Source organism: Marmota marmota, unplaced genomic scaffold (assembly GCF_001458135.2).
Source record: "Marmota marmota marmota unplaced genomic scaffold, marMar, whole genome shotgun sequence".
NCBI classification, from domain to species: Eukaryota; Metazoa; Chordata; class Mammalia; order Rodentia; family Sciuridae; genus Marmota; species Marmota marmota.
The window spans coordinates 19,617,620-19,631,549 of record NW_025999982.1 but is presented as its reverse complement, the minus strand read 5'-3'; the positions used below and the strand labels follow the sequence as shown (position 1 = coordinate 19,631,549).

General features: G+C 40.7%; 1 protein-coding gene across 5 annotated transcripts in view; it reads left to right on the top strand.

Annotated features, from left to right (window-relative positions):
• Positions 1 to 2,038: 2,038 nt before the first annotated feature.
• LOC107143994 (glutathione S-transferase A3-like) overlaps positions 2,039 to 13,930 on the top strand; it is a 19,755-nt gene continuing 7,863 nt past the window's right edge. For 2 of the 5 annotated variants that reach the window (XM_015487850.2, XM_015487849.2), the window contains exons 1-3: positions 2,750 to 2,773; positions 8,565 to 8,672; positions 11,454 to 11,505. In XM_015487850.2, coding sequence (XP_015343336.1) covers positions 2,765 to 2,773; positions 8,565 to 8,672; positions 11,454 to 11,505 — 169 coding nt within the window. In that variant the 5' untranslated portion in view covers positions 2,750 to 2,764. Of the gene's footprint in view, positions 2,221 to 2,749; positions 2,774 to 4,406; positions 4,478 to 8,564; positions 8,673 to 11,453; positions 11,506 to 13,930 lie in introns of those variants that run through there. The other 3 variants (XM_048805480.1, XM_015487852.2, XM_015487851.2) reach the window with 3 other exon arrangements.

The window sequence follows — 13,930 nt, the reverse complement described above, 5'->3', positions numbered from 1 at the left end:
TTCTTGTTACTCAAATGCCTTGTGTGGACCTTGCTTCGATTTTAATGTAAATAACCCAACTTTAAAGAAATACTTATGGAACAACTGGTGAAATCTAAATGCTAAATAGTTGCTGAATTTAAGGAATTCAAATGTTGGCATGGTAGGAGAATAGTGTGATTATGTTTAGTAAAGACTCCTGACCTGTTAGACATAAATGCCAGCATATGCAAAGTGATATGGTGCCTGTCACTTGTTTCAAAATAATCCCATGCTAGTGGGGGGTGGGAAAGAATGCACCAGTTTCTTGTGGCTCCTATCACAGATTACTACAAACTGCATTATTTGATACAAAATCGGGGATCTTTTGACACCCCCAAATTAATCTACATGTGCTTTCAATTGAAAAAGCAAAATAAAGCCAAATAAAATTAACTGGAATTTTTTTAAAAAAGAAAATAAAATGAAATAGCAAATCAAGTATAGATTCTCAAAGGGAAAGTAATTATCAGGTTGCTTAGAAAACATTTCAATTAAAAAAAAATCCTATCTTGCCACACTGGGGCACATTCTGTCTGTCTGTCTCTCTATTTCTGGCAGCCTGCTGCCTTTCTTGTCCTTTAAAGAGGAAACACCAGAAAAGTTGCTAGGTATTCTCTAAATCCCTTTTCTCAGAAGGTTCCTTTGACTCAAGAAAGAAAGGTAAGAATCTTGTTTCTGGCTTTTTCAACTAAGCTAATACTACATGCTCAAAAACAAAACGAGGAGGAAACTAAAATATGCTTCTAAAAGTTCTCTTGACACTCCTTTCACTATTTAAAATTCGAGCAAATTAATTCTTAAAAGACCTTTTTTAACCTTAATTTATTTCATTTTTCAACCCCAACTTATATATTTTAAATTATAGGACCTAGATATGACTATGAGCTTCACAGACAAAATCTATAAAATCTATTTCTGTTCATGCATTTGTGTCTATATATGTGTATTTTATAAATGTGTGACTTTTTTCTACTACTGATTTATAAATGCTGTATTTTAATTAATTTAAGCAAATTAACTCAGCACTTATAATAAACAAAAATTATCCTCTTAAAATTCATATAGAGTAATTAATCCAGATCACTTTTGTTCATATGAGTTAATAAATCTTTGGTAAATAAAGGCAGGTACTGATTTTCCCAGAGAGTGTCCTTGGTATTATTTGGTAATTTGGCCTGAGTTGGGAGCCCAGAAGTATAGGGGGAAAAAAACAAAACAAAAAAACCCTACTGTTATGTGGACCTCTGCAGATTGTGAGCCTCTGAGCCCCTCCATCTACACACTGGATATAGAGTTCTAAAACTCTGAACTCCGAGTTTAGGGGGATTCATTGATCATGGTGAAAATGTTTTTCCCTTCTGGGCCTGGATGCAGCCAATAAACCTGCTTCCTGCTAATTCCTCCGTGTCTAGCCTTGTCATTTCTACAACAATTTTGCTCTTGACATGGATACCCCAGTGGATTTACAAAATACATGAGCACAGAATTTGTGCCAATCTCACCAATCTTCCCTGGATGATGCAAAGCAGGGGCACTGACATCCTTTTTATTATGACAATCTCAGTCCTGCTTAACCTTAGTGGAATATTTAATTGGTATCTAAACTGCTACTATGTTCCCTTGTGCAAATCTATTCTGCACCAGAAAAAAAAAATGGTGTTTGCAGTTCACAGTGGAGATTTCAAATCTGTCTAAATCCTTGCATTTTGTTCATGAAAAGTGTGCAGTCAGATTCCTCAAAAACCCAATCCTCAAAAACCCAATCCTCTGGCTGGGGTTGTGGCTCAGCAGTAGAGGGCTTGCTTTGCACATGTGAGGCACTAGGTTGGTTCCTCAGCATGAGGAACGAATAAATAAATAAAGATATTGTGTCCATCTAAAAAAAAAAATTTAAAAAAAATCCTTAGTGACAGGCAGAGAGAGTAAAATTTGTCCGAAGTGTTTTGGTTAAACTTTGTCAACCCTGAAAAGCAACATATTAACCAACAATTTTCTGATAAGAAGATGACTTGGCATTTTCCTTCTAGTCCAATAGAGAAACTTGTGGCCCCTAAACACTATGCAGGTGACTTTTCCTTAATTATAGACTTCACTCTTTACTGGGAAGGAGTTATTCCAATGAATAAGTAGCTCCTAAACACACTGGGGACTCTTTCCTGTTGTGGTGTTGTGGAGCTAAGAGGGAGCCGCCCTTAATAGGTAAGTACTGATCTAATCAGTTGTCCTACATGTCTTCACATGCTCATTTTTAGATACCAAGAAAAATACATTAAAATATCTGTAGCTACAAGCAGAAGTCTGTCTTGTATTCACATTAAGTCTTCTTTTTGTGCTTAGATGACAGTTCAAGAATTATTGATTCAGTTTCTGTTGGATACAACTTTATAGAAATGTTGACAAGAAGAATTTAGAAAACTAGGGCAGGAGAGTTTCATGGTATGAGAAAAAAAATGTCAGGAGAAAAGAGAGACAACTACACTATAGATCCAACTGAGATTGTGACCAGTGAAGAGGGATGTAGGAGCTTATGCTAGAGTTGTTTTTTCTATAAAGGTCATCAACACACAATTGTGAATTGTGTAATGCAACTTAGCCTTTGAAGATCAAAATTAAGATTTATTATGATACAGAAAAGTAATCTGAATAACAGAGGAACTAGACTCTATTTCAGTCTTTGCTACTAATTAACCAGATGGCAAGTCTTAGCTCTCTGGGGTTCACCATCTCATGGCAAAACAGGAGAATGACTAAGGTAAGTTTTCTCAACCTTAGCAAGACTACTCATTTGACTTGAGTAATTCTTTGTGTGGGGGGCTGTCCAGCTCATTGTAGGATATTCAGAGGCATCCTGGCCTTGCCCCACCTGATGCTGTAGCATTTCCAATGTTTCCAGTCGGTAGGCTTTGATGTAAAGAAACCTCTCCAGACATTGCCCACCAGCCTCAGCGCTGGCGAAGCAGTGCCACTCTGGCTGAGGATCACTGAGCAATAACACTCAGAAGTCTATGTGCAAAGACTCGCCAATCACTGGCGCGTGTAACTAGTTCTTAAAAGCACAGGAACACTTAACTGAAATGCCATGAGTCTTTAGAATTGGAATTTAAAAGCCAGCAATGATCTGAATGAATGTTAATATTGGGAAGAAGGAACGTTTCTATAAAGGAGAGAGTGAGTTTCAGGGAGAGTGTCTGAAAATCCAGGTGTCAGAGAAACCAGGGTCTACCAGAATCACAGAACCTAGTGCAGCACCCCTGGGAGAAGATACTGAAATGACAATGAAGAAAAGCGTGTTGCAAGAGGCTGCAGAGAGGGTTTGGAGAAGGATGAGCTGTGATCCTGGTTTACGGAGTAGGAAGCAGACGCCTGGGGGGGCAAAATCAATTCAGTCTGGAGATAGAGAGGCTACCAACAGCTCATTTTGGTAAAAGGGCAGGGTCCTCAGTTCTCTGAGGTTGGCAGGATTCTCCCCTTGTGCTGACTACCTGGTGAGCAGAATCAATCATGGTTCTGATACTGGAATTGGAAATCAGGAACAGGTCCTCGTTCCTCTGGGGTTGAAGATTAAACATCTGCATAACACGGAGACAAAGTACCCAGCAAATTTTATTGAGACTATATATATATATATATATATACACAGAGAGAGAGAGAGACATTCCTCTGGAGAGGAGCTGGGGACCCAGAGATGGTGCCCCTGGGAGTGGGGTGTCTTGCATTTTTATAGATGTCAGGTTTTTAACCCTTTCTTTATTCTCCTCTTCCTGTCATGCTCATGTCACCAAAAGGCAGGAACAAAGCTTCCCAGGGGGGCAATTCCTTGTGTTGGAGAGTGTGATTCTTCCCTCCCCTGGAGATGTTAGCAACTGCTTGATGGGGAAGTGCTCTCTACCCATTTCCTTTTCTTTGATAATCTGGCTACCTGTCCTTTGCCCTGGTCTCAGATCCTGGGTTGGAATTCCCAGAGACCCATAAAGTGAAGTCACTTCCAGAGTCTTTCTGATCTTCCAGATGTCTATAATGCTGTGTCCCTGACTAGATTTAAACCCCTTCAGGGAAGAGGCCAAGTCAGACTGGTACCTTGCTCCCTGTAGCCATCATTCTTGCTTGGTACATGGAAACTGCTCCAGAGTTCTATGGACAAAACAGATACAGAGATATAGATAGGTGGATAATAGTACATGATGAGTGGATGGTCAGTTAGTGGAGGGATGGAAAGAGAAAGGATTCATGGGCTACCTAATGTGTTCAGGTGCACACTCATCTCCCAGGAACTGGAGAAACAGTGAGAATCCATGTACTGAGTGCCTATTATGAGTGTATGCACATTATTTCAATGAAATTTTTGAAAAGTTCTCAAACTTAGCTGGAACTCTATGTATTTTCAGAAAAGAAAATTGAGAGTCAGAAATTAAACAACTGAGTTCACCTACCCCAAGAGGAAAGTAGTGATTTCTCTGTAAGTCGACCTTCTATATGGTAGGGGGTGGAAACCAGCTCAGAGACATACCTCTTTTAACCTACTACTGGAATTGTTGTAGATTATAGTCCTTTCAAAACAAGCCCATATTTTTAAAATATTTTTTTTAGTTATACATGGGCATGATATCTTTATTTTATTTATTTACTTTCATGTGGTGCTGAGGATCGAACCCGGGGTCTCACATGTGGGAGGCGAGTGCTCTACCGCTGAGCCACAACCCCAGACCCCAAGCCCATATTCTTAATGAAGCAAATATCCTTATTCTAGTTTTCAATTCACTCATTTTGGGGGTTGCCAAGGGAAAGCAAGAGACAATTTTGTCATTTTGTTGTTGTTGTTTTTGTTTCTCATGAAGTCCCTGAAGAGCTGCTCATGAATTCTATGTCCCCTGGCTCCCTCTGCTTCCCATCTTCAGGTGGCTACAGGACTCTGGTTGGGAAAATATGGAAATTTCCTCAAAGAGAAGCATAGAAGGAGGGGAGGGTTCCAAGTTGGAGTGGAGAAGTCCTGATGTCACGTTTTTTTATCCTTTCAAATAAACAGAGGAGTTCAAATAACCCACACTGAAGTGTGTGAGCAGGAGGTGGCCATTCCTCCTCACCTTTAGTGTGTCCTCTGCAGTAGGACACCAGGAGCTGTCCCCAGGTGGTTGTGGTAATAGGGGACAGAAGATGCCCAGATCCTACCAGAGAGAATGCACTGTGTTCTCAGTTCTTGTGTTTTTCACATCAAAGGGTTTCAAGCAAGACCTAAGACTTAGTGAAAGTATAGCTAAGTTTATTAGAAGAGAAACAAGGGGAAAGAAGCACCCTCAAAGGAGAGAGAGGGGAAAGCAACAGCTGTTTGTGTCCCAGCTTCTATTGGAGTGGGAGAGAGGTTTTAGAAGATACCACCGAGGTATTGCCTCTGGCCTCTGGATTGACGTACTACATTAGCTAACAACCTAAGAGCAACTCTTGGTTATCTTGGCCTGACTGACAGGTCTTAATTAGGTCTAGTTTTACAAGATTTAAGGTCAGGGGGCTCCAGTCTTAATCATCCTGCTTTCCTCAGCCTGGAAATCTCTGGTGTGTGTTGTTTGTGTAGGGTCTTGTTGAAGACGTCTTAGCAGTTGAGCCCTCTGAGCAAACATATGCTTGCTTTTTGTATTTTTTGGCCCTTGAACTCATCTATCTTTCTCCATTTGTAGGAGGAATAGTTTATAGAGCTGAGACCAGGCAAGGGTCCTGAAAGAGCCATCCTGTCAGACATTGCCGCTCCAATGAGGCAGAACTGTGATGAACCATTTCATACTGTATTGAGTGTTTCCTAAACTCCTGACCCACTGCTCATATCTATCTCTTGCCTAACAGTCATGGAGGGGACACTCACAACTAGATATTGACTATGAGTGAGGAACTTGTACGAGACCCCAGCAAAGCATCCAGTCTCTCTTGGTCCCACTTTGTCCACCTAGCAAAACTTCATGGGGACTTCTGTCCCAGCCTGGCCTTTGAATGCCTCACATTCAGAAGTTGGAGAAAGTCACTTAGAAGAAAGAGCATCATGATAGAGCCTTCTGTAAGGTAAAACTCATCACCCTGTGTAACAGGATTCAGTCAACAGCTGAGGGAGCACAGTGTGAGGATGAGGATGATGTGGTCCTGTGAACTCAGTTCCTGAGCAGCTCAACATGCCTGACACAAGTGTGAGCCTCACTCTCCCTTTCCTTGTGCTGAACACGCCTCCTCCACTTCCCTCATACACACAATGGACTTCCTAACAGACTGAGAGTTAATTCAGTGTTTCTAAAGGATTTTATACTTCATAAAGTTTAGATTTTTGTGTGCCATAATTTAAAATGTGAATATTTTATTTTATAATGTGATATTTTAAAATGTGATACCTAAAATTCAATCACACACAATTTTTCAGAAGTACTTCTAATGGTAAAGACAAGTATATTTTTGTGTTAAACTCAATGACAAAACTTTGCAAGAAGACAGAATGTTTTAAAATAGAACTTCAGATGAAATGTAACCATTTTCCCTTGAACTCCTCTCATTAGGACTCCTGCTTTCAGTGAGTCTACTGTGATTGTATTCACACTCATGATAGTAAAGTCACCTCAGTTCCAGGAGCCACTTATTTTCATTCTCTGATTCTTCGCTGTGCTCCACCTCCTGAGCAGCCTGAGACACAGCCAGGGCCATTGAAGCTCCTTCACTGGAAGCCATCAGTGTGACTAGTACCACTTACAATGGCCATCTGAGCACACACATGCACACACTCCTATGCACACTCCATACACATAACTGAAGTGAAACCTTCTCCAAACATTACTTACCCTTTCTGCACCCTGATATTTGCTGTTCCTTTCTACTTCATTTACAAAATTAATGGATCTCACAATCCACAGAAGGATTGCTTTGCATATTCTGAAAATCAATAACAGATATTCAAGCCTAGACTTTGGTTTTGAACAAAGGTGAGTTTGAACTCTTGTTCATCACTTCATATGGGCAAGTTCTTCTAGAAATCACATCACCCCCAACTGTAAAATGATCACATTCTATGAAGTCTCCTGAGGATTAGTTTCTTTTAGGTTAAACTTGTGATAAATTTGTGGCATTCTGAGGGTGTGGCTGGCATCGAACAAAGGTTACCGTCAAGTGAATGTAGCACCATCCCTTTGCTAGATCACACAAAAAGCTGTAGAGTGTGGCATTCCAAAAAAGAAAGGAATCAGCAACCTCTGCCTCTGGGAGGAACTGGGACCTTGTGAGCTACAAGTGAACAAATCCTGAGCCCTCATTTCTACTTTTGATTCAATGCAGCCTAATTGCCAAAGGACTGAACAGTGACTTTGCTCCTCTTGGTCCTTGCTGTTGGTGGCATCCTGATTTCAGAGCCTTCACAAATTCTCAAGGCCTTCACCTGTGTGTTTCTAGACCCTCCTTGTTCTTGTTTCATGTTGTGATTTTTCATGTCCCCTGGTGACTTTGGTGTGACTGGACATTACATTTCACTTCCATAAGGCTCAGTTTCATTAACTGAAGAGTGCAGACTAAATACAACTGGTGCCCAAAGCTGTGTGAATATTAAAAACATGATGTGTCAAATGAGGTTTGTATTGGGGTGGGCTCTGGCAGTTTTCAATAAATTCTGGTTCTTCTGTTCTTTCTCTTCCCACTAACATCCTCTACCATCCATGGTGACCAATGAGCCTGCCATGAACAGTCACATTTAACCAATGGGGACATGAGACTGGTTTGGTGCAATCTGAGGGTGGCTACTGATGGGTAACCCATTGGACCTAGGAGTATATTTCAAGAACTTCTCTCACCCTGTAACAAAGAAGACAGGTCTTTCTTTTGTATAGCTGGTAGTGTTCTACTATACATCTGAAAGTATGTTTTTTGATATGATGGTCTGGAAACCTTCAATCCCTGTTCACTGCTTCTTCTGGAAAAGTTCAGTGGCTCAAGGAAAATTGCTGAGGAAAAGAAAAAAGATTTATTGAAAATGTAGCAAATCAAAGGCTACTTCCAACAAAGACTATGTTGCATAGGGTTCCAAGTGCAGGACATGTTCTGGGAGTTGTAGGTAGTACATCACAGAAGCAGGTGCCAGTGTACTTACTAATTTGGGTGACCTGCTTCTCTCATGCACAGGTTGCTATTAGCATAGGTCACAGGATAGTCAGGCTTCTGTTAATCTAAAGAAAATTTGCTGATTAAAAAGTCTTATCTTTTTAGTTACTTTTCTTAAGAATAGCTCATTCTTCAGTTATTAGGATACACAAGGCTGCTTATCCCCCCAGAGCAAGGGAGATGGAGAAAAGCATCTTTCCCCTGGAGAATAGGGGTGATAACATTCTCTGGGGAATAGTTTTTAAATCTTTTAGGTGGCCTCAGTTAGAGGTATCTTCTACTAGGAAAGCTAACATGAGACTAATAATGTATTGTCCAACTTTGTGAATCAAAAATTAGTGATTTTTTAAAGTCAACTAAGAGCAAGTGAAGCTAGAGGGTTTGTTTAGATTTTGCCATAGTGACAGCTTCATTTGCTCACACACATTTAGGAAAAGCCCGACACTGCCATCATGGCAGGGAAACCCATTCTTCACTACTTTGATGGACGGGCCAGAATGGAGTCCATCCGGTGGCTCTTGGCCGCAGCTGGCGTAGAGGTAAGTTCTGAGTTAGATCATTTGAAATTGGATCTAATATTCACTGTTATTAGATACTTTTCTTACATAAGCTAGGTGATATTTCTTACTGGATACAATGTTAGGAATTGTACCCTAAACAACACTGCCAATTATTAAGAGATTCACAGACTTTACTAAATAAATTGTCAGTATTCTCATCAAAGAAGGTAAACATTAATGTAAAAAAATGTACCATGATTTGTGGACCTTATTTGGTTTTGAGTTTAAACACTATAGAAAATAATTCATAAAATGTATAAAAATTAGAAACATGATTATTGATTGAATATTGGTGATAATAAATTTTTATTAATGTTTTTGGTAGGATAATATATTATAGTTATTTTTAAACATAGTTCCTGTATTTTAGAGAAACTAATTGAGCTATTTAAGAATGAAACACAGTCATGTGTCACAAACCTGTGTGGCATGATACTGTACTGAATATTGTAGGTGACTGTAACACAATGATAAGCATTTGGTATCTAAACATCAAACAGGCACAGAAAAAACATGGTACAAAAGAAGAAATATGAAACACCTATATGCAGCACTCTATCAGTCCTAGAGTTTTTTCAGGTCTGGCAATTGCTCCAAGTGAGTCAGTGAGTGAGTGGTGAGTGAAAGTGAAGGCCCAGGTCACTACCAGTGCTATAATTTGGATGTGAAAAATTCCAAAAGGCCCATGTTTTAAAGGAGTGTCCCTAGCCTGAGGCACCATTGGGTGTAGTGGAACTGTTTTGAGGTGGGGCCTAGTGGGAGGAGTTATATCCTGAGGGCTTGCTTTTGAGGGGGTTGTGGGAATGCAGCCCCTGTGTCTCTCTTGGTTTCCTGACAGCCAAGAGGTGAGTGGTTTGCTCCCCCACGTGCTGCCTGCCATGATGTTTGCCTTGCCACCAAGCAACATGGCCAAATGACCAGGGACCAAAACCTTTGAAACAGTGATAACCAAAATAACCTGTTCCTCTTTAAAGTTGATTATGTTAGGTATTTCTTAAGATAATGAAAAGCTGATTTAGCACAATGCACACTGTATAAATCTGTACACACAGGCTGCACTCAATTTATTAAAATGTTTTCTCAATAATAAATTAACCTCCGTTTACTGTAACTTTACAACCTTTTAATTTTTTAACCTTTTTAACTCTTGTGTAATAATATATAAAATGAAAACATATTGTATAGATGTGTAAAATATTTTTATTCCTTGTTCTCTAAGCTTTTTCCATTTTTATTTTTATTTAATTTTATTTTTTAAAAACTCTTCCATTAAAAGTTAAGAAGCAAACACAAGTTCAGAATCAACAATATCACTGTCTTCTTCCTCCCCATCATGTCCCACTGGAAGATTTTGGGGGCAGAAAATGCATGGATCTGTCACCTGCTATGATCACAGTGCCTTCTTCTGGTCTAGCTACTAAGGATCATTCTGATGCTTGTAATGAGGAGGCATCACTGTTCAGAAATATGTGCATGGTGGATTGCTTGTTTTTCTTTTTGTTCATTAATAAATACATAACTTTTCTTATTTATAAATATATAAATATATAATTTACTTGGAAGCAAATAATGTACCATGAAAAATTCTCACTATTAATGAGAAATTTGTCATTTGAAATTTATGTTTTCAACTTTTAAAAAATTTATTTTTAATACAGGCAATTCTCAGTGATCATAATTCCATATTTTTTAACCACGTTAGCTAAAATGCACACAATTTTTTTAATATTTATTTTTTAGTTTTTAGGTGACACAATATCTTTATTTTTATGTGGTGCTGAGGATGGAACCCAATGTCTCATGCATGCTAGGCGAGTGCTCTACCACTAAACCACAACCCCATCCCCACAATTTTTAATTTTTTTTACAGTGTTGGGGATTGATCCCAGGGCAGTGTTTATGATAGGCAAGTGCTCTACCACTGAGCTACACTTGCAGCCCTTGTGTTTTCAACATTTTGAAGGATCTTATGGAGGTCTTCAAAGGCTTCTACTAAATGCTTCATTGAATTTTGTTCACCGATGTATTCACTAATCAATGGGAAATTTTCAGTTCTTTTATAGTCTTATGGCACCATCTTTGTGTATAGTGATTGACTGAAACATTGTTATGGGGCACATGACTGTGCATGAAATCCAGGATGGGACTTCCTTTAAACTATTACCAAAGAAGAATGGGTGGGCACCTAGATGAGAGCCTATTGACACTAGTTGATAATTGTTGAAATTGGTGAGGGAAAAAGGAGCAACAATATACTCAGTTGTTTATTTTTATGAATGTTAGAAATTCCCATTAAAAAAGATCTAAATTCTACCACATAAGAAAATGAATGCAATTATACTGAAAATACACACCACAATTGTGAGGTGGGCAGGAGGGAGGAGACAATAATAAACTTCCTATTAACCATTGGAACCTATTCATTCAGCATAATTGTGTGGGCACCTGTAAAGAACCAGGTTTTATAGTAGGTCCTGGGGATACACAGTGAACTAGACAGATGAGGTCCCTGCCCTCGAGCAGCCCACACATCTGTGATGGTGGGATCAAGCATTTTTCAGGGTTGTGACCCAGGCATTTTTCCTGATACATGTACTATAAATTTCCAGATAGCCTTGACCAGACTCTTCGATAAATATGTCCAATCTCAAAAATCTTACCCCCTTCATATCATACGTAGACAGGAATAATTCAAGCTGACAAGCATGCAAGGCGATTGAGTGAACTAATCAGGACTCATTTACTGTTTCTGTTCTCCAGTTTGAAGAGAAATTCATGAAAACTCGAGAAGACTTGGAAAAGTTAAGAAAAGGTAAGAACAAATATCGTAATACGTCATAATAGGGTTCCTAATAGAAGACTGAAACACCAGACAACACTCTTGTATCTGTGAGGATGACAGTGCTGACAGAGGAGAGGTAGAGTGGTTGAAATGTGAGTCCTGGCAACTCTCTGGGGGGCTCAAGAGTGAGACCTTGTGAATCCTTGCTAAGGAACAAACTTAGGGCCCCTTGCATTTCCTCTCCTTGCCTTCTTCATACGCTGAATGCAATTGACTCCTGACCAGTCGCACGCTCCCCAACTTCTTATAAAATATCCCTGAAGATGAGTTAAACAGGCGGGCGCTTGGAGGCCGCGTCTCCGGGAACCGTGGTGACAGCCGGCGGCCGGCAGCCCCGCGATTCCCGAGGGGGTTAACCGGGAGCCAGCGGCCACGGCGCGGAAGAGAGAGCGCTAGGCTCCGGCGCGCGAGCCCGGCGCAGCCTGCGGGGGCGCACAGGGGCGCGCGGGCGCGAGCGCGGGGATGGAGGACGGCNCTCTGATGTCAGTTTGTATGTCCAAATCTTCTCTTCTTGTAATGCTACCAGGCAGATTGATTAGGGTTCACCACAATGGCCTTATTTTATCACCTTTTAAAGGTGAAGACTCCATCACTTTCTGAGGTACTGGGTTTAGAACTTCAACATAGACATTCTGGAGGTGATACCATTCAGTCCACAACAGGGTTCATAAAGAGACCACCTTGAAATTGCAAAACTGTTTCTCAGACTTGGCTTATGGTTCTTCCTTTTCCTTGTAAGTGTGGTTCTGCCTTCACCTAGTGGGCAGAGGGCAGTTCTGGAATTTCATCATGGAGGTTAGAAGTGGAATGGTGACATAATTCTTTAAACCATATTCTAGGCCATTGGAAGAGGCCTAGAAGATTTCCTGCAAAATACATCCAGGAAGTTATGTGAAGAATAGAGGGGTCTTGCCTCTTAGAAGTCTGGGATGTGCTCTTGCATCCTCATGACTGCCCCAGACCTGCCACCACCAACAGGAACATCAGGGGCTGGGGACCTGGAGGGCCTCAGCAAAACAACTGGGTCTGTGCTCAGTAGATCCTGAGGTCCAGTGGGTGGTGAAGTGTGCCAGGTGGCACCATTGGCTCCTGTAGGAGCCCGGCACAATCATCTCTGAGCCACAGGAGCTGGCTTAGTCAACGCCTGGCCCTTAGTAGATATTCCGTGAGTAACCAAGAGTGGATGACCAAGCGAATGCATCGACGACTTGGCAAACCACTCCCCACCTCCTGCACTCAGAAATTTTTCAGAAGAATGTCAGCTATTGGGGAACCTCCTCTTAGTTGTCTTGATTGTTTTCTGTCATTGTGTCCCCCTAAGGACATTCGCTGTGGACTCCTCCAGTAGAGTTCAGCCCTGCATACATTGGCTTCAAGGCAGGTGTTGGACATCCTGTTTGAACCTGGACTGGAGGGTCACTGGTGCCGCACGACTGAGAGACAATAGCCAGTGTTCTGAATTCCCCTCCATAATTTGCCATTCGGGAATCTTGGGTACACACCACTAATACAGATTTTGAAGAACCACAGTGAGTCATCTGGTAGATACATTTTCAAACTCCAGGGCACACTAGATTATCACCTAAACCACCACATTAAAAAAATGAACATTACTATAAAAGAAATAAAAATAATATTATATAGTCACAGCTTAAGTTCTAGATGATGCTGTTGAGGTTTTTGAACACCAGCTGCCACAACTGTGGCTGCTGCTGACGCTCCTTTCTCCCCGTGCCATTGAGGGTCACCGGGGGCATGAGTCAGAACAGGTCAGCACCCAGGCCAGGCGTGCGGAGGCACAGCACCTAGTCCTTGGCCAAGGACTGCCTTGCTTTCATCATAGAGGATGGAGATAATGAAGAGCGTGAGTAACAGGTGGAAAATGAAGAACCTCAGACCGTGGTCTTTGGTCATACCCCAGCACCTGGCAATCAAAATCTGATTTGGATTCCAAGCCCTTGTTCCTTCCCTGGTGTTTGACCACAACAGGCCAGTTCAGCAACTGCAGTTCAGCAAAATCATCAAACCTACACAAAATAAGAAGCAAGTACGTAAATTAAGCCCAAGGAAGAAAAGCACGCGTTGCTTCCCAGGGGCTGGCGTAGTCCTCCGTTGGAATCTGCAGTGTGAACTTAGAAGAAGAGCATTTTCCTTCCGTGGTGCTGAGAGAGCATTCTTCGGCCAGCATGTTTTAAAGATTAGTAGATTTACTGGTAGGTGTAGATTCGATGACACTTTTTGAATTTTCATGAGTAATGTTTTTTAATTAAAACAATGATTATGATGGCAAGCAATTTATCAATTTTATCTCAAAACAAAGACAAAGATTTTAAAAGTGCTATAACAGTATGTACATTATATCTCAATAAAGCTGTTTTAAAAGTACTATGCTTTT